This window comes from Falco biarmicus, chromosome 3, assembly GCF_023638135.1.
Source record: "Falco biarmicus isolate bFalBia1 chromosome 3, bFalBia1.pri, whole genome shotgun sequence".
In the NCBI taxonomy this organism is placed as follows: Eukaryota; Metazoa; Chordata; class Aves; order Falconiformes; family Falconidae; genus Falco; species Falco biarmicus.
In genome coordinates, this window is record NC_079290.1 from 81,362,223 (window position 1) to 81,388,857 (window position 26,635).

A 26,635-nucleotide genomic window follows, 5' to 3' on the forward strand; every position below is an offset into this window, starting at 1 on the left:
CATAGCACCTAACTCTTGGTGCCTAAATACACCAAAAAAATTAACTGTGCAAATCCATAACAGTAACAGTGGTAAGCCAGAGAAAGCTTACAGAAGGAGAGCTAGTCAGCTGGACCTTCTAACCTGGGCACTCCCTGGCACTGTATCCTTTTTAAAGTTGACTGAAATCCTGGGATATATTTAATGTCTTTAGAATGTGATCTTTGTCAACATCATCAGGGACAAGGGACAAATTCTCAAATATAGCACTCCAGGCTATCTGAAAAGTCTTTTCTGGGTGTTGCCTATAGACAGTAAGTTGATGCGTGAACATGCACTTGATCATCAATATTCAAGGTGCTCAGTTTAGCTTTAATAAGTCCCACACTGCATTTTAGCAGATGCATGTGCACTACCCAACTAGGGAAGACAAGTGTTTCAGGTCTCCTCTGATATGCTGGGTGCTGGTTCTGATGACAACATTTCCCCTTTTACTTAATCACACCCTTCAGTGCAGCTACTCCTACTTTTGCTAGAATAACTGGAGAGGAGAGGGGAGGCCACTGGGAACTCTAATTTTGTGTGCTAAATTGCTGAAATAAAACTGATAATATGGTTTCACTTCCTAATGGAGGACTGTCCACTACAAACTATGGTCAAAATAAGCATGAAGTCAGAGTTTAAAAGCACTGGTGTGACTTTAAGCTATTTGCAAGCAGCAATACTGCTCTATCACTTCCTTTCTACAAATTTATAAAAGGCATTCCTTTTCAATTATAGCCAGACTCCTAATTAGTTAAATGCAAGGCAAACTTTTACCTTCAAACAACTATAAACTTATGGTTCCAGGCATCTCTTCTTTATTGAGAAGACTGTTTTCTAAAATCATGCATGAAAGTATTCAAAAATACCCTGACACTCTGGGTTGTCATTTTCATTCACCATTATTAAAGAAAATTCAAATTTTGATGCTTCTCACTGTAAGTTAAGTGTTATGCCATACCAACCTAATGAAGCTGAAGAACTTTGTGATGAACATGAATGGATCAAAGGTATTGGCAACCACCTTTAGCAGAAGTGGGACAAAAAATACTAATGATTCTGCTGGAACTGAAACTGTTTCTTTGGTAAAAACACTTCTTCAGACTGTACCTTCTTTGATGCCAAAAGCAGAGTTCAGGAAAAATTGCTAGTTGCCTTTTATTTTAAAGGTAATTGGTACATGTTGTTTACAGAATATTTATCAATGCTCCCATTGTATAGTGTACTATTATGAGAGACAGCAAATACAAAATATAATATACATTACTAGCAATTTTGAGGGATTTTTCTGGTAAATAGGTAGGTAAATAATACGCTATTACAGAACAGCAAAAATAAGTGTAATGTATCAAAATCCCTGACTACGCTTAGAAGACTTAATAGCTATAGGAAAAAACAGCACCCAGACCCGACTTGCCCAGACGTGGTGGCAAAGCTAGGCTTTGTTCAGCTGAAACACCTCACCCCGCCTTTGCAGAAGCTACATCCATAGCAGCTCCTTTTCACTGGGGTATGTGCATCTGCACATGAGGCCTTGAACATCTCAGATAGGGCTTCACATCTTCACTCAACCTGGGCATGCTGGCAATGCTTAGTGTTTGAAACATAGTATAAGACACTTTAAGTGTGAGGCACATAAAACCAAAGCTTGACTATTTCTCTGACAAATAGTGCAAATCTGCAGTAATGGATGGCACAGCATCTGGAAGCCAAGGTAGTTCCATGTTTTAGATTTTGAGTACTGCACAGAGAAAAGGTGCTCTCAACACTGTGAACAGTTTAAATGCTGCAGCCCACATTACCCTGGGACTGGCACACATGAGCAACATGTTTAGTTTCCATGAGCTGAGCCAACCAGAAAGGGCTCTGCATTTCGAATGAGAAGCAGTACTGTCTCCCCAGGGTGCTGTGTGCTGAACATGCTAGCCTCTCACTCACTTCCATTCACTCCCTTCCTATGTCAAAGCTGGGCAGCAAACAAAGTAATATTTAAAAGTCATGCCCAACTATTGTCTCAAACATCAAAAGAGACCACACAGAATACTTACCTTGTTAAAGAAAAGGTCTTCCTTAAGTAAAAAGCTATCCATTTCCCAGCTTGTCCTAGACGACTGCTAGAGGAAGGAAGCACTTCTGACACCAAATACTCAAACAGAAGACAACTAATCCAATCTATCTATCTATCTCTCTATCTACACATAAAAGAAATCAAGACCTATTCCTTTCTCTTGCAATAACTCAAAAGAAGGGATATTGGGATGGATCTTTGAAGTCTGTGACAAAACTTTATTCAATACTGTGCAGAGATAAAAAGGCTGAGCATGTACTTTTTTCAACCACAGATGAGTTGCCTGATTTTAATAAGTGCTAAACACCTGCAGATTTTAGAGAAGTGGAGACTGTGAAGGCTGATTTTTTCCAGGAAAAAAAAAAATACGTTAAATTCCTCTTTCTAAAAGTCTTTGACAATAGATGCATAATTATCAAAACAGCAGCATATCTGGAATATCAATATGATGAGCTAAAACATTAATTGTTTTTAAGAATTCACATTCAGTTAATCATTGCTCTGTAAATACATAAAAGGATTACACAGAACCAGAAATAATTTACACAATAGATCTACAACACTTTTCTATGGCTTCTTAGCACAAGTAAGGAAGCAATAAACCGAGGGCATGCGAGCATGCAACTTTCCCAATTTCCATGACTTTCAATAAACAGAAATGTCTCCCTATCACAGCTGTTATTTTCAGACCTTTCCAATCTTCAACATTATGTAAATGAAGAATTACTCCAGAGTTAGCAACTGCTATGGGTTCATACTAGGATATTTGAAAACTCTTACATTTTTCTTTTTTAATCAGAACATCTGAAAGTAAAATGTGGTTCTTTTTTCCTCTATGAGAAATAGATAATTAAAAAAACCCACGGCACTTATGAAAAAATATTTAATTAAAATTATAATGAAAATGTATTCTCTGGCTCTGAAAAAAGAATTAGAGTCTGTAAGTACATTCAAGTAAGGATGAGTCTGTCATTATTACTCTGGATAATTTACAAATATTGAGACCTAGTTCATCTAAGGCTTCTAGTCCAATGATTTCAATCCCTTCATTTGGAAAACCGTGGGGAAGGTAAGATCTATCTTCTAGAAAAAAATATAAAGTATACACGTATTTATAGAGGCTGCCCTCCTAGAATTGTTGGAATCCCAGAAACACTCGGAAAAGAGAAAAGAAACAAAAAAATCTTGAAAACAAAGGTTTGTATCGTTTTAGCGGCCTCAAGATCTGAAAGAAAGGAAGACAGCGAAGAAATGAAAGGTATGTCACAGGTGCTAAAAAGACAAACCAACAGAAAAGTTAGACACTTTCAGAGTCAATGGTAAGCTTGTACTTACAACAGAGAAGGCAATTGAGATGGTTGAGAGTGCTTACCCAACAGCGTGGGTGACCCTACACTCCTAAGCACTGGACACTCGGGTAGCTCCATTTTTCTATGATCTGCTCTGGGTCAACAAACAGCTATGGGCATGATGCAGAAGCTGAGATCTGACCTGCAGGAAGCCAGATCCTATGCTCAGAACAGTCTTAAAACAGCCCATAGCCTGTGAACCAGTGAACCATGGTATGCACAACTGAAGGGAGTTTGACTTCAGAAAAGAACAGAGGATTGGAGTAAATGTCTCCAGAGTCTTGCATCCAGGTAAGCAACCATCCAAAGGTGAACTTTAAGTTCTTCTCAGTTGGGGAAACATTTTAAGTGCATGTTAAATTTCAAGCATGCATTGAACTGTCTTGTTCTTAATGAGTTTTAAGTAATGTGATTAAATATCTCTTTCAGTATTTTCTTCAAGGGGGATATTTTTCTAAATTGGGATTTTTAGTGACCAAGTTAATCTTTAGGAGCAATAGTGTATTGTTAGCCTACACTGGGGAGGAATATGCTTCAGTACAAAAATTTCACTAAGCAGTAGAAGTAGTGCTTCTGGCCTTACCTTCTCAAAAAACACCTATACTTCAGTAATAGTTCAAGCCTTGAGTCAGGCTTCAAAAGCCTTCTGGACACCTAAATTCCCACCTATACCTCAGACCTGATTTTGAAATAAAGTTTTGTTTTCATAAATGAGGACACGTAGAAATAAATACAGTTGGAGAAGAGAAGGATCTGGGGAGACCTTATTTCAGCCTTTCAGCACCTAAAGGAGGCCTACAAGAAATTTGGAGAGGGAATTTTTACAAGGGCATCATGTAGTGATAGAATGGGGGTAATGGCTTTGAACTGAAAAAGGGTGTATTTAGGTTATATATTAGGAAGAAATTCTTTAATGTGAAGGTGGTAAAAAACTGGAAGAGGTTGCAGAGAAGTTGTGGATGCCCCATCCCTGGAAGTGTTCAAGGCCAAGTTGGATGGAACTTTGAGCAACCTGGTCTAGCAAAAGATGTTTCTTCCCCATGTCAGGGAGGTTTGAACTGGATGATATTTAAGGTCCCTTCCAACTCAAACTATTTGATGAACCTAGGAAAGTGCTAAAGGGTGTCCAGTGGAAGCACATGCATCAGGGCAAGGAAGAGTCCTGCAGAGAGAATGGCCAGCTCAAGGGAAGAACTCTGTTTGCAGGGTTGATCCTGTCACTGCAGCAACTTTTACACTGCACCAGGAATCACCGAGCACATGCCTGGACCTTGCTCAGCATATCACTGTTTCACCATATCATGGGGTAGGTTACAGTAAATCAGAGGAGAGAGTCTTGCTTGCCGTCTTCTTGTTATCATCTTAGGAAAGATATCTAAGTCAGATAAGTATACCACAAGTAAGTAAGTGAGAATCTTCTGTCTTGTAATCATGTCATCATATTACCTGATCATAGCAATAGTCAAAAATATTGGATGACTAAGTAGGTGTTTTGGAGACATGCTAGATAATTTGGAGACAACAGTTACCAGGGGGCTTTAACTTATAAAACACAGAGGATTTTATGAACAGCACTGAAAGATCAAACATGTGTGTTTCAGAAAAAAAATAAGGGCCTTTATTTATTCTAACATCAGTAGAAATGAAAAGACTTTCTTGGTTTCAGTGGACTTACTGAAGTCACCAAACCTCCTTACCAACAGCAACTGAGAAATTAAAGAGGTAGCTGGGAATGTACCACCAAGGAATTGGCCACCAAGGCCAATCATCAGCTGGTATAAATTGTCTTACTTTTGCTTACTGTAACAGTAGCAGCACAAAAAGCTGAGGTATAACAGATATCAACAAATATGGTCAAGAAATAAGCTTATATAAAGAGATTGTTCTTGGTGGGTTTTTTTTCAGTTTTCAAGGGACAATTCAATTGCAAGGCAGAAGCTATTACAACAAAGCTACAAGTTCACAAATATTGAAGTAAAATGTACTGTCTGCATGCAATAAAGAACTACTTAAAAGAGCTCCACATCTCACTATGCACTGTTTTTCATGCTACCATTAGTCCTGTGCATAAGAATTGGCATTGATGATTGTCATATTGTTGCTACGTGTAGCAGAAGTATTGCAAGAGCAGGACCAATACAGTCAACATGGAAGTCTTAAAGTGGCTGCTGCTGTGTAAAGGAATCAGATGAGGGGAAAAGGCATGCAGAGAGTTTCTCCCCACTTCAGCCTTAGGGGAAACAACTGTATATGGGAATGTGTCCTGCCTCCTGCTGACAGTGCTGTTGTTATAAACGATAACAATTAAAACAATTTTATTTTGGGTTCAATCAATTTAGGTTGAGAAACAATAAGCAAAAACAGCACTGGGTGCGCGGAGAACTCAGTTAGTTCCACCACACGCACACCTAAGTCCTAAAAGCAGCATCTTTTATGCCCAGATCTTGACCAATCTCTTCTTGCCGGATGTCCGTCCCGCTCTTTCCCCATTGGGTCGTTAGGGTACACCTTCTCCTCCTACTGGCTCTCCTTTGGCGCGCCTTTTCAAATCCTAAAGTCTTTGTCTCCTTTGGTGGGCCTTTCCTGGCATGGTTTCGCTTTCCTTATCTCCTTCGGTGGGCTTTTCCAAGCAGCGATTGCCTTAGGGGAAGGGGAAGCCATCACATTGTCTTAAAGGAAAACCACACATGCCCACTCACCACAACTGCGATACAGGTCCCAGATTTACACAGGGTACAACAATTACACTTACCACAGTACATTCTATTTTTGACATGAATCATGACTGCGTTTATCACACTGTAAAGTCCAAATAAAGCATCTCTCAGCAAGCTGGGAGAGACATAAGTCCAGCTCTCTGTACTTGGTACCACCTGCTACACAGACTGTCTAATAGTATTCCTCTAGCAAGGGTTGCAGCCATCTACCTGTACCCAGCTTCCCCACAGGCCCTAGGAGTGCGTGTAAGCTCATAGTTGCCTCAGACTGTACAATAGTAGACCAAGGATCAGCTGCATCTCCAGGCTTGGCCTGCTCTTCATTTATTCAAACCAGTGCTTTAAGATTTCTAGAGAGATAGAGGAAAACTGGAAAGAAAGCACTTAAATTAATTTACTGTCATGGTGCTTGTGGTGCCACATGAAAAACAGGCTTTTTCAGTACTGCAGAGTTGCACTCAATTCATTATACTGGCAATGTTGTTCACAAAAAAAAAAAAAAAAAAAAAAAGTCAGCTGGCAATATCCAACACATTAAGGTGAGAATATTTCCCCAATTGTCTTTGACTTTCCAATGCTACTAGCAGATTGTTATTTAAAAGAACATGCAAGCGGGCTAATCCACTTAGGTAAAACATCAGTTTATAGTCACAGGGCCAGTTCTTTGAATAACCACAATGAAATGCTGTACTCACCAGAATTTATTATCATACTCTAGAAATAGTTAATATTAATCTGAGTGGGCAAAGGGAACACTAGAGAAAATATTTTCTGTAATAGCCTCTTAGTTCATACCATTTCTTTTCTTTTTTTCCTTTTTTTTTTTAGCACAGAAATATTTAGATCAGGGAATACTGTTCATGGGAAACAACTAGTTCATTTGCAAATCTTCCTTGGAATGCACATGCTTTTGGCAGGTTAACATTTGCCTGAAGGGGTCTCTGATGAGGAGAAACAAGGACTTTGATTTCCATCACAGCCAGTCCATTAGTATTAGCCTAGATAAACACACAGTCAGCATTCAGAGACATAAAAACAAAAGCATCCTCTCAAAACAATAAACAAAATGGGGGGGGGGGGGGGGGGGGGAAGAATGCTAGTAGTATTTGGGGGGTGGGGTGGGGGTGGCAGCGGGGGGCAGTGGGGAACAACACCAACCAAAAAAAACACAACAGACAAAGAAAACCCCAGAAACATGTAAGAGATCACTGTGATTTTGATTTTGATTTTCGTTTGTTTGGTTTGGGGTTTTTTTGTTTGGGTGGTGGTTTGGTTTTTTGTTTGTTTGTTTGTTTTTAATGGTGTAATAGCCTCCTTTTTAATTACCTGGCTGGTATGGCAAACTTACTTTCTAAGGATTCAACCTCCAAGGAAGCAGCTGCTTTTCAAGAAGTTTACCTTCTTACTCCCTCTGGTGTTCTGAGAAGTCATGAACAAACCTAACCCTAACCAGGTTTTTTTTTCATTATTTCCTTTCCTATCACGTCCACCCAAAGTGACTTGATAGGAAAGAACCGAGAGTGACTATTATGGCAATAATTTGAAATGTAAATCTTCACCTGGCATGCCACTAAGTAATCCAATTTGTTGTAAGGTCCTTTACGTTGCTCAAATTATTATGATTATCATTTGCAGACAAAGGGATATTTGAACTTGAGAAACAAAGTAGATATACATGCATTACACAGAATCACAGGATGGCCAGGTTTGGAAGGGACCTGTAAAGATCATCTAGTCCAACCCCCTACTAAAGCAGGGTCACCTAGAGCAGGCTGCACAGGGTCACATCCAGGTGGGTTTTGATTGCCTCCAGCAAAGGAGACTCCACAGCCTCTCTGGGCAGCCTGTTCCAGTGCTCTGTCACACTCAAAGAGTTTTTTCCTGCTTTTAAGCACACATTTTAGTTTGACATTGGTGCCATAGACCTAAGTTGTGATAATCAAGTAAACTTTCCTATAACCAAAGAAAACAATGTCCGTGCATGTTGTACTTGATTGCTTATCTGTATCATGATGCAGATACATAAAACTAGAGACTATTAGCTTCAAGCTTAAAAGAGAAGCAAACCTCCACTAGCTGTCATCATTAACACTTATAGCCTGATATATATGGCAGTATTCCTGAATAATGAATGCCTGAATTACTTGATTGTATATGAGAAGCAGCACTGCTACGTAGCACAGGATAGCAACCACCAAACCTACACCCTTTCCCAAACACCACTGCTGCTACATTTGAAAGCTTCACCTTTAGTTTTAAAAAGAAAATTTGCAATGCTCAGATCAAAAACATGCACACAGAATGACATGCTGGCTGGCTGTAACTCTAATCTACCTAAAACAATGTTGCTCCCAGTCACCTCAGTGGAACAAGCTGAAGTCTGAAAAGCCAAGCTAGCAAGACAAGACTGTGTTAATTAGCTTGCTGATGAGTAGACATAGTTACAGTATAAGCATCTGCAGAATCTACAGTGGAAAACACTATTCTGCAATCAAAACATGGGCAGAGCCTAAAAAATAAGCACTTGTAGTTTTTCCAGTCTGACTTCTGCCAGTGGCAAGATGAAAATATCCCTGTGGCGATAAAACATAAAGGGACTTCTGCTTCATCGGCCCAATCCTCCTGCCACTGTCTAGATCAGAGATGGGGAAGAGCAGAGCTGTTGCTTCTCATAGTTTTCAAAGACATTTTCAAAAGCTATTTTTTCTATGCATAGGAACATCTTGGATCAGAACGATATAAAATAAGACACTTTTTTCTCTACATCTACAAATTACTCTATCAAGCTTGCCATAGACAATGGTGGTCTGAAAATATAAATATTATTTCCAGTTCCTGTATCTAATTGACCATCATATTCTTTAATGATACATCAGGAGGGCAATTTTTTTCACTTGCATACTTAAATCCAAAATCTATTTCCTTCTCCATGATATATGCCTAAGTCTTGGAAGGCAGATTTAAGCCAACTGCTACCTAGAAGGAAAAACTGTAACATAACAAGGAATACCAGAGAAAGTTTTAGCTTTGTGCCTAAGGCAGAATCACTGATGCAGTGATAGATCCTTTTGATACACAGATGTACCTTTTGAGAAATCAACTCAAAACATTTTAAAGGGTGTTCACATAATGCTGTCTTAACAAACAGGGTCATATTCGGTTCTTTAGAAAATCAATTCAATGTGAATCAAGAAAATGAGTCATCTTTATTTCCTCCCAGTCTTTAATGTTTCTGGCTGCTCATAGTTCAGTTTCAGATCAAAGCAAGATAAAAATGAAATAAAGATTCTTCTAATCTGTTATTCACATCTGACCAAAATATATTTCCTTTTACCTACTGCATAGTATTTCATATATTTGGGTTTATTGGCTTTGGTAAGAAAATGGAATGCAATATGTTTGAGGAGAATGAAGTTTTATTTAAATAGAGTAAATACTTTATCTGCACTTACAAGGTAAAACCATATAAAATCTCTACACAGGTAAGTAAATTAACTACAACAATAATGAACATATCTATTACCAAAATAAGTGTTTATATTTATTTGATCAAATTTGTAGGGTAAAATGCATAGAATTTTCAAAGGCACTTAAGGGGTTAATTTTCAGAGTAATTTTCATTTGGTAGACTTGGGGGAGGGAGTGGGGAGGGGAAGTAGAAGCTTAACATTGTTTTAAAAGATCTACATTGTTTGGAAAACTTCACAGCCAAAAATATTTTTTTCATCCTCTTCTGCTCCCAATCTTCATACCTTCCCACATGAAAAAATAAAAAATAAAAAAATGACAAACCGTACACAATCACCCCACACACACACAAAAGAAAAGAGAAAGGAAAAATAAAAGAGAGCAGGATAACAAACAAAAAAACACCAGAAGAATGGCTTGTATTTTACTGGTTTAGTATCAAAGAATATTTGTTATTCTTTGTAAAAGGTAACTGACAATGTTTTCCAGTAGAGAAATTTCAATAGTTTCAGACCAGATGACCCTGAAAAAGAACATATTACAACATATGGAAAGTCCATATAAGGGTTGTTCCTTTCCCCAAACCAAATAATAGGGGAAAAGTACTGTTGTATCCTGAACAGTCACAGTTCCACCTTTGCAAGGCTGCTAGCTAACATAAATGCTTTCTGCTGGAAGAAACTGCATAAAAGAACATGTCCTTGGTTTCTTCATGCTCGCTGGTATACTGCTATTGTTTTCAGACATTTATCTATTTTACACCTAGCACAGTAGCTTTTCTAGGCAGGTATTGTCCTTTTGAGATGGCACTTGCCATCAGATTTGCAGTCATAATATAATTAAGACTTGGACTGCTACAGCCCTCTGGGCTTCATTAAAGCCAAAGGGCTACATGTAAACACACTATTTGCTTTTATGTCACTCTTTATTACTGTGATCTAAATCAGCGTCATAACCATTTTCTATGCTGCTTGGCAACAGAGTCAGAAACTGCAGCAACTGGGGTCACCTGCAGCATTTTGTACATTTCTACATTTCCCATTCAGTTCAAAATGAAAGGACTGACCTGAGGACAACAGTCAAACTGGTAATCACAGCCCCACCTATTCTGGCCTCAGAAGATTCAAACCTTGAACAGAAAAAAATTAAATCTATAATAGATTTCCCAAGTCTGCTCAGACACACTTGAAAAAGCCTGACAACCTGTCTATAACTTTTGAGACACGTTTACTATTTGGGCTCTTGATTGTGTCAACAAGGACCTTTCTCTGAGACATGCACATCGTTTACCATCTCCAAAGTAACGTGAAGAAAGGCTAGCAGTCAAACTGACATTTTTTCCCCAGCCCATGAAATCAACTAAAACTAATTTGTAGTGCTATCAATGAAAATTAGTTGCCAAAAGCCCTCCATAACTTTCTGCAGTTATAGATTCAAACCCTTGCACTTAGATCTGGTCAGGCACATAAGCAACGTACATGACAGTGAAAGAGCAAAACCAGCTCTGACTGTTACCCTTGAATCTTGGAATGTTGGCCTAAACGAACTCTAAATTTGCTTTCTGTTAATATTATGTTTCTAAACAGTTGCTACTCCTGTGAACAACTAGGAAAAAAATCTTTAATAAATGGACCTCTACATACATTTTTTGGGAACGCTGCAGAAGTGTCAGTGTTTTCTTCAGTGCTCTTCCTGAGCATGGTGTTTTTCATCTGACACCTACTGATGCACCCTCTAATGGAAGACACCAAGACACTGAGCAGAACAGAAGACAGACGTTGCCAATGTTTTTGAGCTTTCCGAGAGTAGCTAATTTATTTAGAAAAAATGGTCTAATGATTTAGCAGAAGTAAAACAGAGTAATGACCTACAGAAAATGTCTCCGCTCTTCAGTATTCCCTACAAAGACAATTTAGGGGAAGCTTTTCATATCCAAGATCTGGCAACCAGTATAGTGAGCAAAAGGCAAAGCAGCTATCAAGGGAAATACTTCCCCCAGAGAAAAACCTTGCAGCCTCAGCTCTGGTGTATTTAAAGACCTGTGTAACATGTAGTACCAAAAAACCATTAAGTGAGTTGCAGCTTGACAGCAGTGGAGTAAAACCCAATGACTGAAAACATTGATTGATAAAAGCCTATTAAAAGAAGAATAATCTTGAGCAAAGTCCTTGCAAATACAGCCTTGGTGCAAATGTCCTTCCTGAAAAAATTGTGGTAGTTTCTCTGCTACATCTATACGTATGTAGTCACAGATATTTATAAGGGAGCAAGGCTACCAGAAAGAAGCTTTCCTATTCTTCATACAGTCTATATCTTGGAGTGATTAAAAAGAGGGTTCTTTCCACTTTCTAGAGACATGCACCCTTCAGGCACAGAGTAACATTAGATATCTGCTGTCAGACTCCATCCCTGAGTTCAGACACGTAGCAGATCCTTGTGCTCCTGCTACTCTCACCTGAAGGTGTGAGGCACAGAAGTCAAAGAAAGGAGAAAGTGCACAGACAATGGAAAAATCCAAACTGAATCAATTTACTGAGCAAGTTCAAAGTCACGGTACTCTCATTCTTTGCCCTATCAAACCTTTCTTTTCTAACACTGTTGTTGAGAACATGCCTGAGAGAACCCATGTTTTATTGTTTTCATGTAGCTAATTCAGTGAACTTTAATTGCAAATGAATAACTGAGGGCTTGTTAGTGTTTGGAGAAATGGAATGTTGCTGGTCTTTTGCCCTTTATTCTTTTCCATTACACCTTTTTGTATAATAAAACCATAGCCTCTAGTCAGCTTTTAATAACAGCTGCATAGTCAGTTCTTTCTCAAACACTGAATCATGTTTCTTCATCGTCTTAAGGCCAAAAGTCACCTCCCTGCCTTCTTATCTGCAGCCACAACTTCATTAGAAGATTAATTTAATATTGAGATAAAATGTTGTGTAACATGTAAAATTCTTTATATATTAATTTGTAAACAGAGCATACACATGGGAATAAAACCAAATCATGATCCCATGAGCTGGATCCAAGGAACAGGGTATGAGGGAAGCAAGTGAGAAGAAAATGATGCAATTTTATATGAACAGGAAAATTGTAGAATCCTAGAATGGTTTGGGTTGGAAGGGACCTTAAAGATCATCTTTTTCCATCCCTCCCGACATGGGGAAGAAACATCTTCCACTAGACCAGGTTGCTCAAAGTTCCATCCAACTTGGCCTTGAACACTTCAAGGGATGGGGCATCCACAGCTCCTCTGGGCAACCTGTTCCAGTGCCTCACCACCCTCACAGTAGAATCGTATAATTTTTTAGGTTGGAAAACACATCTATGATCATTGAGTCCAACCATAAAGAATTTCTTCTTAATATCTAATCTACCCACTTTCAGTTTAATACCTTTGTCCAATCACTACATTCACTGATAAAAAGTACCACCTCATCTTTCCTGTAGGTCTCCTTTAAGTACTGAAAAGACTCTATAAGGTCTTCCCAGAGCCTTCACTTCTCTAGGCTAAACAACCCAACTCTTTCAGCCTGTTCTCTTAGGGGAAGTGCTCCATCCCCCTGATGATCTTTGTAGCCCTCCCTTGAATCCACTCAAGCAGGTCCATGTCTTTCTTATGCTGTGGGTCCCACAGCCGAACACAGTACTCCAGATAGAGTCTCATGAGAGAAGAGTAGAGGGGAAGAATCACCTCCCTTGACCTACTGGCCATGCTTCTTTTGATGCAGCCCAGGGTGTGATTGACTTTTTGGGCTGCTAGTGCACATTGCCAGCTCATATTCAGTTTTCCATCCACCAATACCCCCAAGTCCTTCTCCTCAGGGATGCTGTTAGTCCACTCATCCTCCAGCCTGTATCCATGTTTGAGACTGCCCCAACCCAAGTGCAGGACCTTACACTTGGCCCCGTTGAAATTCATGAGGTTTGCATGGGGCCACTTCTCTTGCCTGTCAAGGTGTCTCTGGACAGCATCCCTTCGCCCTAGATTATCAACCACACCACCCATCTTGGCGTCATCAAATTGTGTGTGGGTTTTTTGTTTGTTTGTTTTTTCCCGTTATGTCTTCTTGAAGATCTGAACCAACTTCTGGAACAGGCAAAATCAGATATTTTACCACAGTCTTGCCAAGTCCTGACTGAACTGTTATGGGAACACAGTTCTTGAGAAAACAGAATTTGATTCATTCTTTTCAGGGATGGGTTTGGCAACAAAAAGCAGCACAAACAATAGCAATGAATACATAGGGTCAAGCTCTATGAGATGTTCAACATATTGGGTTTGCATGGCCAGGTTTTGGTAGAAGAGGGGCTACAGGTGTGGTTTGTGTGAGAAGATGCCAGAAGATCCTCCCATGTCTGATGGAGCCAAAGCTGGCCAGATGTAACATGGACCCACCACTGACCAAGGCTGAGCTCATCAGAGACAGTTGTAGCACTTCTTTGATAACACATTTAAGAAGGGGGAAAAAGTTACTGCACAACAGCAACTGTAGCTGGAAAGAGGAATGAGACTATGTGAGAGCAACAGCCCTGAAGACACCCAGGTCAGTGCAGAAGGAGGGCAGGAGGTGCTCCAGGTGCTGGAGAAGAGATTTCCCTGCAGCCTGTGGTGAAGCCCATGCTGAGGCAGGCTGTCCACCTGCAGCCCATGGAGGTCCATGGTGGAGCAGGTATCCACCTGCAGCCCATGGAGGACCCCACACCAGAGCAGGTGGGCCCCCACAAAGGAGGCTGTGACCCCATGGGAACCCCACACTGGAGCAGGCTCCTGGCAGGAACTGTAGCCCTGTGGAGAGAAGAGCCCAGCCTGGAGTAGGCTTGCTCACAGAACTTGTGACCCTGTGGGGAATCCATTCTGGAGCAGTTCATTAACTGTATAGCCATGGGAAGGACTCACATTGGAGAAGTTCACAGATGACCGTCTCCTGTGGAAGGAACCCCACACTGGAGCAGGGGCAGAGTGTGAGGAGCCTCCCCCTGAGAGGGAAGGAGCAGCAGACAAAGCGTGTGATGAACTGACAGGAACCCCCATTCCCTGTCCCCCTGTGCTGCTGAGCAGAAGGAGGTGGAGAAAATGAGGAGTGAACTTAAGCCCAGGAAGGAGGGAAGGGTGGGGGGAAGGTGTCATAAGATTTGGTTTTATTTCTCATTATCCTACTCTGTTTCGATTGGTAATAAACTAATTTCCCCAAGTCAAGTCTGTTTTGCCCATTAGTGATCTCTCCCTGTCCTTATCTTGACCCATGAGCCTTTCTTTGTATTTTCTCTCTGCTGTCCAGCTGAGGAGGGCTGTAATAGGTTGGCTTTGATGTGCACCTGGCATCCAACCAGGGTCAACCCACCACAGTAAATTAGCCCAGTTCCCACCAAAGGCCAGGTCCTGATTCCATATTGCTCCGTGCTTACCTGGGAATACAGAATTCTCCATCCTGATGTGTTAGTGTTTCATCCTATAATTTCTATTGGACAACAGGATGTTAAAAATCAAATAAACCCAAAAGTCTTAGAAATGAGCAGGGTTGTAGTTGATCAACAGAACACAGCCACATTCATATGTAGTAAGCAACCCTCCAAATGGAAAGTAAACTGGCCTAATTGTGTTCATATATATAAACAAGGAAATTAACATCATATTATGTTAGGTTTCTTTTGCACAGTATTAAAGATTTTCTTTGCTATCTTATGAAAGCCCTATCCTTCCCTCCTCAAAATGTTTTACATGACCTCTCTTTTATTCCTTTGGCTCTGAGAAAGACATCACCAGTGGCAGGCTACCTCCAAGGCTCCTCCACTCCTATCTTTCAGCAACAGAATTTCTGTCTGAGAAATGTCTTTTGCTGTATTCCCTCTTTTCTTAACTTCATTCCTCTTTTTCTGTCCCACTCTCTCTCTTTTGCCCTGGCTGCATGCATGGGTTAGGTTTGACTGATGGGTAAGACTCTGTGTCTTATTTTCCAATACACAGCCCTTCTCTATTTAGCCCGAAATACAGTGAAACCTGTATGTATTATATGACCAATGGACTGAAAAAATCCAGATACTCAGGTGAAATGGCTCTGTCTAAACTCAGTAACAAGACTGCATATGTGTTTTACTAACCTTGGGGGAAAAGAAAAAAGGGTTCTTTTCCTAATTTTGCCACTATCCTCCTTTGCAACCTCAGACAAGTGAGGTTGTGCTTTCCTTCTTGTTTCATAAAACTATTTTGACTATTTATAGAAAGTTTTTGAAACCATGGACTGTTGTGCCTTCAGGACACATCAGGCATCTGGATTGCAGATTTCGTTGTCCAATCCTATCTACTGCAATTTGCTTGAAATAAGAATACACTGTTGTATAAAATGTCTCAAATCACCTTCTGCATTTGATCCAGCTAACACTTGCTTCTTTGGTACAACAAAAGAGTAGATATGAAGGATTTAAAAAAAAAATAGATCTGTAAGGCATTGTTAGTATATGGTTGCACTTGATCTGAAACCAGCTTTGGAAGATTTTTATTTGTTTAACTGTGATACCTGAAGCTCTGCTGTGAATTGGTATCTTTATTTCCAGTAAAGAGTTCATAACTGGGAAAACAGATCAAGTTTCTTTGGGGTTAGTCTGTTGGTTTCCTCTAAAAGCAAAAACAGGTGCATGAAAAGTCAAAACAATTGTTTTATAACACTTTTCATCTCAGTGCTAGAAAGTCTTGCAATAACATACATTTCTAACTAAACTTTTTGGATAGTACTCACTTGTTATAAGTTTTTTTGCATTCCTCATGAAATAAAGCAGCCATGGGGCTCAAGATTACACACTCACTGGACAGCACTCCTCTGCTCCTCCCATCCTTCAACAACCTCAGAGTTCTTGTGCTATTATGATCATTATTTAGCCTGGCATTGGGACAAGCCCAACTTCAAATTCAGGAAAAGTATCACATTATAAATAAAATTTAACTGTCAGAATTCTTAAGTTTTGAAAATTTAAAGATGGAAATAGTTATGTTTTTCTTAAAGTTGTCATGAATAATAGAAATATCTTGTATAATTGTCAGAACTGTAGAATCAAAAGTGTCCAAATGGGTTAAAGCTAAATCTATCCTTCTCACAATTGGAAATACATAATTATGGACCTATTTATTCACACTTAGATTTAAGGTAGAAGTCTATATAGTATATGCATACAATAACTCATAACTTTGTAACATATTTCTGTGAATACTATTTTAAAAATTTACTTAAATCATTTAATATATGGAAATACTTAAAATCTTCTACATTAGCCAGTTGCTGAACATGTAGAAAATCAATTTCTAATTGCACAGCTTGCAAAGACTTGAAAATATAATTCTGTGCATTAACTTTTACTACCAGTTCATCTAAAGCATGCAGTTAGTGAAAAAGAGACTACTGAAATGGGAGCATAGGCTTGTCTCAATGACCAGCATGTAAACAATCTCGGCTCTGGGCCATCAGTATTTTCAGTGACTAGATGGCCACTGACAAGTGCCACTTTAATCGCATCATTAACTTTGGGAGAGGAAAACTACTCCAACGAAACAACTCTTCAAAATGTTGTGCATGACCTTGATTCTAACCTTTTATGTACTGAGAATACCCTCTTCTCTAGATTAAATGTATTTTGGATTCACACATTGATACCAGAATTATTCATATTAACAGACTCCTAAGAAAACAATTTCAGGTTCTTATTAGACAATTATCACCAGCTACAAAGTACTAGATGACTACAACTGCTCAGCTAGACCATTACATGCATATTCCATTTGATTCAGTATAAATGCCACACACTCCTTCACTTAAGTTCTCAGCTATAGTTATTAAAGTTTTAAGAACCAGATCTGAATAAAATTAAAGAAAAAAACCCCACAAACTTTCACAGTTTGTAGAAGGTGAATCAAGCTGCAAAAGATTGATGTCTGAGGGGAGAGTTGAGGGGTCTGGGGGTCTGGTTATTGCATATAGTAAGGGATACACAATAGGGATTAAGCATGGTATCAAAATGCTATATGAAATAAGTTTTGCAATTTCTCTATTCTAACACAAGTTAAAGGAAAAAATGTTTCTGATACTTCTCTTGAATTATATGCATTACACTTAATTATAAAGTAGCATTTATTGCCTCAACATGAAGGTGGAAGGGCTCCTGTTTGATCTTACCTTATTCCATAGCACATTAGATATTCCTATTCTTTTCCTGTTGGGTACCTCAGAGTCAGCTGAATCCTCAGGCACTTCTTTAAATTGTCCATGGCATGCACCAGCAGCCTAACAGGCAGCAAAATGACATATGTATGGTGTCCTATAGCTGGAATAAACTAGTTGCAGATGGAAACCTCAACTATTGACTTAATCACTTGCCAATATAGCTTGTATCTCCTTTTTTTCTATCTGTATTCTGTGGGAAAGTAGATATGAACCTTGGTGATTTGATCTGCCTAAGCTAAAGAAGTCCACACATGTCTATAGTGCCTATGTCTGATTAAAGCTTTTACAGAGCCATTGTGAAAGGGGCCAGAATCTACCCCAACATGTATTTCCATGTAGCAATAGGCATGAGGGTACTGCTGGAACAATATTCACTGTACTACAAAAATTTAATAAAGAAGAAAAATACCTGGATTTCTTTCAGTGATCCATATCATTATTCAGCATGAAGAATTCATCTGTTAAAACATTCAGCAGTAATTTGCCTGTTGATAGTAGCAGACTGTTCTTTCCATGCAAGAATAAGATAGTTGTGATTTCTGCTTTGTACCTGCTGCCCACCTTCCCTGGAGTTGCAGTATCAATTTTATTTGTAATATAAGTATCCAACACACAACGCAGGAAGCATTTTCTTTTCAGTTTTTGTAGGTCTCAGGAAAGCTGTCTGACCTAGTCAGCTCTCAATCACTTAAAGCAAGATCTTTGCACTGCTAGCTTTGATCTCCCTATTCTTTAGAAAGAAAAATTGAAAGTTCTGACATAAAAAGATTAAATCATATTAAACTGAACCAAAGCAAGTGTCAGCTTTACTACTTTCTAGGAAAAGACCAGGAAAGCAATATTCTTACTTAAATTGGGTTTAGACTGATCTAGGAGTTGAGCAGTTCTAGCAAAAGTCAGATTTAACTCCCTAATTTATGAGATTTCAAGCCCCAGTGATTCAAATTTCACAAGGACCAACAAGCTCAAAGGGCGCCCAATTCCTCTGCTGGAAATCACATTACAGGTCTTCTGCTACCCTGGGGGAAATTTATCATCTTTGGTCATGACTGAACCAAACCAGAAAAATAAGTTCTTTCCTCTCAGAACAAAAATCCATACAGAAATTTAATATGTAGCCAGATTCAAAATGACAGTGCATGACTTTTCACCATCCTATCCACTGCTACCACCACCCCTCCTCCTCCACTGCATTTGTGGTACTTTGATGTAAGGTTCAGACCTACAGTTTATTTTTGCCCACCTCATTCTATAATTGTATGAAAATTAAATTAGGGCATGAAACAATGTGCTCTATGATTGGCAGAAGCCCTTCTTTTGACTTAGATAGGGGAATAGTCCCCTACAAGGATGAAAATAATCTCCCTGATTTCAGTATTGAGCATTTCGGATATTCAGCTGATTTTCTAATTTTGAGCTTAATTGTATTTTATGAGTCAAGGTGAAGGGCACACTTTCATAGTCAGCGAAATTTCCAGTTGAAAGAAAATGAAATTTTCCTAAAAAAATCTCACAAGAGAAGTTATTGTTTAAAATCCTCAGCTGTCTTTGATTCAAAATACAGAGGTGTTAGAAGAAGAGACATTTCTGCATGATTAATGAGTACGAAGATTCTTCCATCATTAATGTATAAGTGACCTTTTCTGTCTAAACTCCTAGTTTAGGAATTATTTTATTATTATTATTATTATTTAAATTTTAAAAACCCTGAAAAATCTTCAGAAGACTTTTCTTGAAACTTACGTACGTCAGGAATGCAGCAAGTCAAAGAGAGGGAAAATATCCTCTAAGACAGAGCCCAGTACTCTGGAACTCAGTTAGATTTTGACCTTCTTCAGCCATAAAGGATTGGTAGACAGACATTGTTTGCTACTTGCTGAATTAAATTGGCTCTCCTGAGATGCATATGAAGCAATTTAAAAAAAGAAAAATACTGTTAACTGAATTTACTCAACCATCACTCTGAAGTAAACTTTATTTACTGTATTCATCTATTAAACTAATATAATCTTTCACATTTTAATCAGAAAAAAATGACATTTAATTAGTGTTACACAGCCAAACCTTGAAAAAGCTCCCCTATCTAAGTATTCAGCTAGGCTACTGTTTTTCAGTCTCACCACAGTGAGTCTTGTATGTTTTTATGCTTCCCTTGGTCTAAGCAAACTGCACGACTGCTTTATTAATTCAGCTCCCTGGCACATTTCCTAAGCAGGAATGGGCACTCATGTCACAGTTTCATACAAATGAGACTTTTTGGCTCAACTGCCTCACACCCCAAGAACTGGCACCATCTCCTTTCCCAAATCCATCCTCTAAATTTCCTTGTGTATGTTTCATATTTTAAGGACTTGTGATGGCTGAGAGATATTAGTTTATGAAAACAAACAAAACCCAAAAAAGGCTAATCAATCATAATGTCAGCAATTTACAAATTAACGTACCAACAGGAAAAAAAATAAAAAAGCTCTGTGCACGTGTTCATCCCATACATTCCCTTCTACTTTTTCCATCTGAGCAAGGGGTCCAGAAATGTTATTCTGTTGAGACATAACTCAAAGATTCTTGGCTTTGCCTTGTACCTTCAGTTTCTTCCACCCTAAGATCCTGAAATAAAGCAGGACAATCTCAACAGCATAACCCTATTTCTGCCCAAATTTCCTACATCTGCCGATGCCTTCTTTCACCTCCACTACTTCTTTCACACTCTGCTTTGTAAGATTGACCTTTTTTTGTTCTGAACTGGGGACTTCAGAAACCTTCCACTCTCAGCCTCGTGCAGAAATTAAAGATAACCGGTTTCACCTCAAACATGGCCACCCCATTGTGCCACGGCATTTCTACCAGCATGGTGACTGTTGGGATCTAATGGCTCTTGAGTGCTTTGGATCTTGAGGACCATGGCAGAGCTCTAATATTATGCAGCAGACTGTACATACCAAGCCGTTGTAATGATAAAACAGTTTCATAAGCTTGCTCACTCTGATCTATATGTACATGCAGATCAAGACTGTAAATCTTCTTCTTTTTTTTTTTTTTTTAGTTTTCCAGGATTTAAATTCACCTTTATAGAAATAGGTAACCTGAATTCTGACTTTAAAAAAGCATAGTGGGCCAAAAACTCACCAACGAGTCAAGCCTCAATAAACTGTGTTCTGAGTCAGCTTGCAAACCCTAAACCACAAGAATATATTTTTTAATATTCCATCATGGTACAGCAAGGAATTAGAGCAGCAGCACTGCAAAATTGTCTATTTAAAATCAAATTCTTCCATCTTAAAGTAGACTTCCCCCTCCCCTGCCTACCCCAGAATTATATTGCAGCAACTCACTTCTAAGCCATCGGTTCTACAATTTCAACTATCAGAAAACGTAGTCTAATAAAAGTGGCATCAGCCACTTTTCACAGGAGCTGCGAAGACTTGTTTTGAAAGAGGAAGCAGTTTACTCCAAAATTTTTGGTAATTTTTTCTCCCATTACAATACACAAGGAGATTTTATTCATTAAATATTCACTTATTTTATGCATGTATAGGTTGAAGGCTGTGGCATGGCCTTATCTGAAGTATCTAGCATCATAATATACATTTATTGAAAAGTTCATTGATCAATGTCTGAATGCTTATCTTATTTTCCTTTAACATGCCTGTTAAACAGCACTTTGACTTCCTTTTTGCAAAAAAAAAAGAAACAAGATAAGAAAAAGGAAATAAGTCATTACAAAGATACTTGAGAATTCCTCCAGCAGCAACCTGCCGGCATAAGGGAAAACCCATTGTCAAGTATGATTTATGAAACCTTGTTAAATTTACTTAAGATAACTGGGGGCAGACTAATATACTAATAACCTCTTTAACATAAAACCTTATGGAATATAATGCATCCTTTATATAATAAAAAAGCTAATTTAGCTTGTCACAACACAGAACTGAATTAATACAGAAGTCAAAAGGCTCTCAATCTGTGCCATTAAATACAAATATGGGATGATAGCCCAGCTACTGCTACCATTCAATGGGGTTTTCTTGTCTTATAATGTAAAAATTAGATATTGAGTGTGCATACAAAAGATTACTGTAGTCGAATGTAGAGTCACCACACACAAAAAAAATCTACTATACACTGTGACATTTCATGACATTACAAATCACCCTTTTTTTTCCTTTTTTGATTTTTTTTAATACACAAAGCTGTATTAATTAGGCCATTTATGTTATAAAATTGCAGTTAATTAAAAATCATTACTTTTTGGCATATTTTTGGTCTGTATGTAACCAGTTTCTTGTTTTACTCAGAACTGGTAGCATTCCTTCTAGCCTACAAATGCAAACTCACCTCTGCTTCTACAATTTGTTTCTCATGCACAGATTGTTAACAGCTGAAAATTTATTGCATGTAAAATGGGCATATGTATACACAAATACACACACACATGCTGCTGAAGCTGCATTCTGTTCTGAGCCTAGACTGGCAGGTGCTCATGATGAACAACAGGAGATTCTTGTGAAGAATGTGAGACTCCTTGCTGTTGTGTAGCAAAATTAATGAATACCTGTAAGACATGAAAAAAGTAGGACTTTCAAAATAACAGTACTTGAACTGAAACTTCAGAGACGTAGCTGATGACATTTTCAGTTCTTTTCCTAAGCTTTAGTGACACAAAAATTAATAGCTGATGTTGAGGAAACCTCTCTAGAGGTATGTTTTGTAAACTCTAGAAATAATTCCTCTTCACCTCTCCAGCTAACACAGTGCTTGACAAATTGTAAAAATAATGGTAAAATTACTTAGCAACTTATGTATGAAAATTATATTGCTGCACAAGTTAGTGGGAAACAATTGTTTTAGTTTGCTTCAAAATGACACACCTAAGGAACTCAAGCCTGCTGTTTCCATCAATAACCATCATAGATGAGGGTTCAGCTACTTCAAGGTGAAAGTGTACTTATGAACGTTGCAGTGATGATTCGATGACTAATGTAGCTCCTTTTTTTTTTTTTAACAGACCTTACTACAGAAAGGCTTGTTTGCTTTTTAATCACACATCTATCTGACAGCACGGAATGCAGAGGGAAAGATGGCTATTCTTGATTCAAATGATCATATTCATATGCAAACAAAGTTAGGATGTATTATAAAGGTGTTTGTTATTCAGGAAAAAGATTTCCCTGTTTAAAACTGACACTCAGTCAGGGAAAGGAAACAATGGTAGGTGACTGAGGTGATGAATCACCATGAATAATGGAGAGGAAATAAGCTTGAGTGAACAATGCCTGAACAATCAACAGGCTGAAATTACCTTATTTTCAGCCTTTCAGTGAATAGATCATTTACAAGCAGTTAATAGATCAGTACAGATCAGAATACTTCATTAATGATTTGCACATGAGAAAAAGGAATAAGTTCACACCATCTATCATAGAAAATTAATATTTTGACTAGATGCAACTCTCTGAGTTTGTAGAATACATAAGAAGTTGCATATGAAGATGCTGTAACACATCACAACCACCCAGAAATTCCATCCTTGCCACAAGTCTGTTCTTTCTTTCACCCAAATAGGATTTCACAGCCTTTGGTAGTGGGATCTCTTCTGTCTGTTTGTGTATTTCTACTGTTCCCTAACGTTCAGTGTGACACTCACTGCAAAAGAAAACTCTCAAAGGAAAATGTCCTTGTAAGCCTAAGTTTTACTGTAATTCACAGGGACTGGTTCAACCTTTTCAAGGACATTGGTAAGATCCCAACTTTTGGACTGTGAAAGTAGCGGTTCACAGTCCCATCTTCTTATTGCACATAGATCTAGATGCATCTAAGCACTGATTTTCCTTGCACACAGTACAAACATAAGGCTTACTTGCAATGCTTTTTTTGTGCTCCCCTCCAGTGTAAAAGCAGTAGGGTTTATGAAATTACTGTGTAGACCTCAGATGGCTTAAACTGCTGGTTTATTGCATACATTTGGGTGATCCAACAAACGATACAGTATTCTACTACATCAATAATTACAATACACAGCATATTTAGACAAAAGAAAAAAAAAAAAGAAAAAGAAAAAGGATAAAGAAAAAATACCTGCTCTAATGTGGTTTGGCTAATGGAGTAGTGTTTGATGGGAAGAAAAGCTTTGAGATTCTCTAGGACTCTGAAGAGCTCTGCTAAGCACCCTTGGCTTCGTGGTATGAGGTACTCGAGCAGGTTAAGATGCTGTCCCTTAAAACAAGCAAAATTTATAAAAACAGATAAAAGTAAATGCACATTATGACAGAGTTACACTTGCTTGTAACCAGTCTACCTTCAATGGGCTCTCATTGCAGATCAACGTGTAAAATGAGAGCTTTTAAACAAGGATATATTTTGTCTACACTGCTAGCACAAAGAAATTATCAGACTCAGAGCACACATTTTGTGCATGTTCTGAGATGACATTTTGTTAATTTCATTAAAGGACAATTTTGTACCACAGATTCAAGGCAGTCTGGGAAAAGGCTTAGCAAACACACACACGCAAGCTTATATACACAAACAGGTTTGTATCTAACGTAGTCACAGTTTTACATGATTCTTTTCCTAAACATGAATAAAGTAAAAATAAAACCAAACAACAAAATAATTAAAGGCCTTTGAGAAATTTTCTTTGAGTGTAATTACTATAGGGCTTTTGTAAGGCTTCGTATCAAATAAAAGAATCTCAGTAAAGACTGACACTTATCAACTCTGGACCATATCAGAAAGCAATCAAAGCAAATACTCTTGTTGAGTACACTGCACTCCTACTCCAGATGAACATAAAGGCAAGTTCAACTCATCAACAATAAAATCAAAAGGAAATTTTGACTCAGAGAAAGGGCCTATTTGATTACATGACTGTTTGGAGTTGATTTTATCAATATAACAAGTCAGATTTGTAAGTATTGCCTAATAGAAAAATAAAAAGGATGCTCATATGTAGTTTTTCAAAGAAGATCAATATATCCAAATGTGTATATATTGTTCTTACCAGCCCATACTTAATCGTGCCATAGAAAAAATACTATGATGATAATGTTTTAGCTGTACCTTAAACTGTGTTCCAGGAAAATGCAGTTGTAGACAGTCCAAAATCTTTCTTTGATAGCTTATTTCTTTATTAAGCCAAACCTTGACAGAATAGCCATTTCCAAACCTGAGAATGATACACAAAAACATAAAGCCATTTGTCTACATTATGAAGACAGGAAGAACATTTGCTTCAATTGATTTTCCTGTGATTATGTCAAATAACATCATGTATGCCTACTGTATTATCACTGTGATTTTGGTATTATACTATTGAACAACAGGATTTCAATGAGAAAGTTGTTAAATTAATGATAACAAAGAGAAACAAAAAAAACATGTGTTATGCCTATGTTTTAATTACTACAGGATGTTTCACTCTCCAATGTACCTGAACTTATGTTAACTAAACTATGCTTTAATTGCTGTAATGCTTGGAATGGTTAGCAAAAAGCTATGATTACCAATCATAAATACAGAAAGAAAGAAAAAAAATAAAGTTCTTTAACTTTTTAATGAGAAAAATGGGCCTGTAGCATTATTTTTCAAATCTTTTAACAAAGATGCACATTCATATGCATATTTCAGCAATGTGAGTACAACTGTGTCTCACAAATACACAAAGACAAATATAGGGGTATTTAGGGAGATGGCAAAGTTAATGGATTTTCCTTAGCTCTATAACCACACAATCTGTCTCAGAATAATTTAGGAAATGAACTTCTCTTCCTCAACATACATGTGATAAAAGTTAAGTACAGGCAATCTAGCCAACACATTATTTTTTATTAGAATTGCTCACTGCTGATATTTAGATGGGGAAGCTGCAATAAACCCATAAACACTGAAATGGCAACCATATTCTTATGCACATTGCTTAAGCAATGGAAGTTACACTGCACCAGTTCCAAGAGCAACATGCAAGGGCAGGCATCAGCAAAGAAACAAGGTGACACAGGGCTGCTGCTGCATCCCTGCCCTCCCATCTCTCCTTTGCAGCTCTGCATCTTCCCATTGGGTCCAGCTTGGTTAATTGCTAGGGAAGAAAGAGCAGCAGGAGGCAAGTCAGAAGAGATTTTCTCTGCCACTGCTATTCCCTGTTGCCAGTGAGCAATCAAAAAAAATAAAAGTAGAGCTGGTAGATGGACAGGGAACTCAGACTGCACTGCCACGTACCATTATACCATTGCTGGTAAAAAGGAATAAAGTCTTCACTAATTTCAGGGGAGGGCAAGTTTCCACAATGAAAAATTCTAGACTGTGGATTTTATTATGTGAAGAACTTCACATGAATTTAAAATATAATTTCCAAGGATGTTATCATGCAAGACTTCTATTTCTTTCATAGAACCACAGAAATATTTAGGTAGGAAAAGACCTTTGAGGTCATCAAGTCCACCATTAACCCAGGACTGCCAAGTCCATCACTAAACCATGTCACTAAGCACCGCATTTATATAGTTTTTGAACACCTCCAGGGATGGTGATTCCACCATCTCCCTGGGCAGCCTGTTCTAATGCTTCACCACACTTTCAGTGAAGAAATCTTTCCTAATATCCAATTGAAACCTTCTCTGGCATAACTTGAGGCTGTTTCCTCTTCTCCTGTCACTTGTTTTCTGGGAGAAAAGACCTACTCCCACCTGATCTATAACTTCCTTTTAGGCAGTTCTAGAAAGCAATAAGGTCCCCCCTGAGTGTCCTCCTCTCCAAGTTAAACAACCCCAATTCCCTCAGCTGCTCTTCATAAGACACATTCTGTAGATC

The 26,635-nt window shown here is 38.3% G+C and overlaps 1 protein-coding gene across 1 annotated transcript in view; it reads right to left on the bottom strand.

Annotated features, from left to right (window-relative positions):
• Positions 1–9,617: 9,617 nt before the first annotated feature.
• Positions 9,618–26,635, bottom strand: part of ABCA13 (ATP binding cassette subfamily A member 13) — a 211,693-nt gene continuing 194,675 nt past the window's right edge. Inside the window, exons 60-62 of the mRNA XM_056331501.1 lie at positions 24,890–24,995; positions 23,906–24,043; positions 9,618–22,382 (exon numbers count right to left, since the gene is read on the bottom strand). Of these exons, the coding sequence (XP_056187476.1) occupies positions 22,293–22,382; positions 23,906–24,043; positions 24,890–24,995 (334 nt within the window). The 3' untranslated portion in view covers positions 9,618–22,292. The remainder of the gene's footprint in view (positions 22,383–23,905; positions 24,044–24,889; positions 24,996–26,635) is intronic.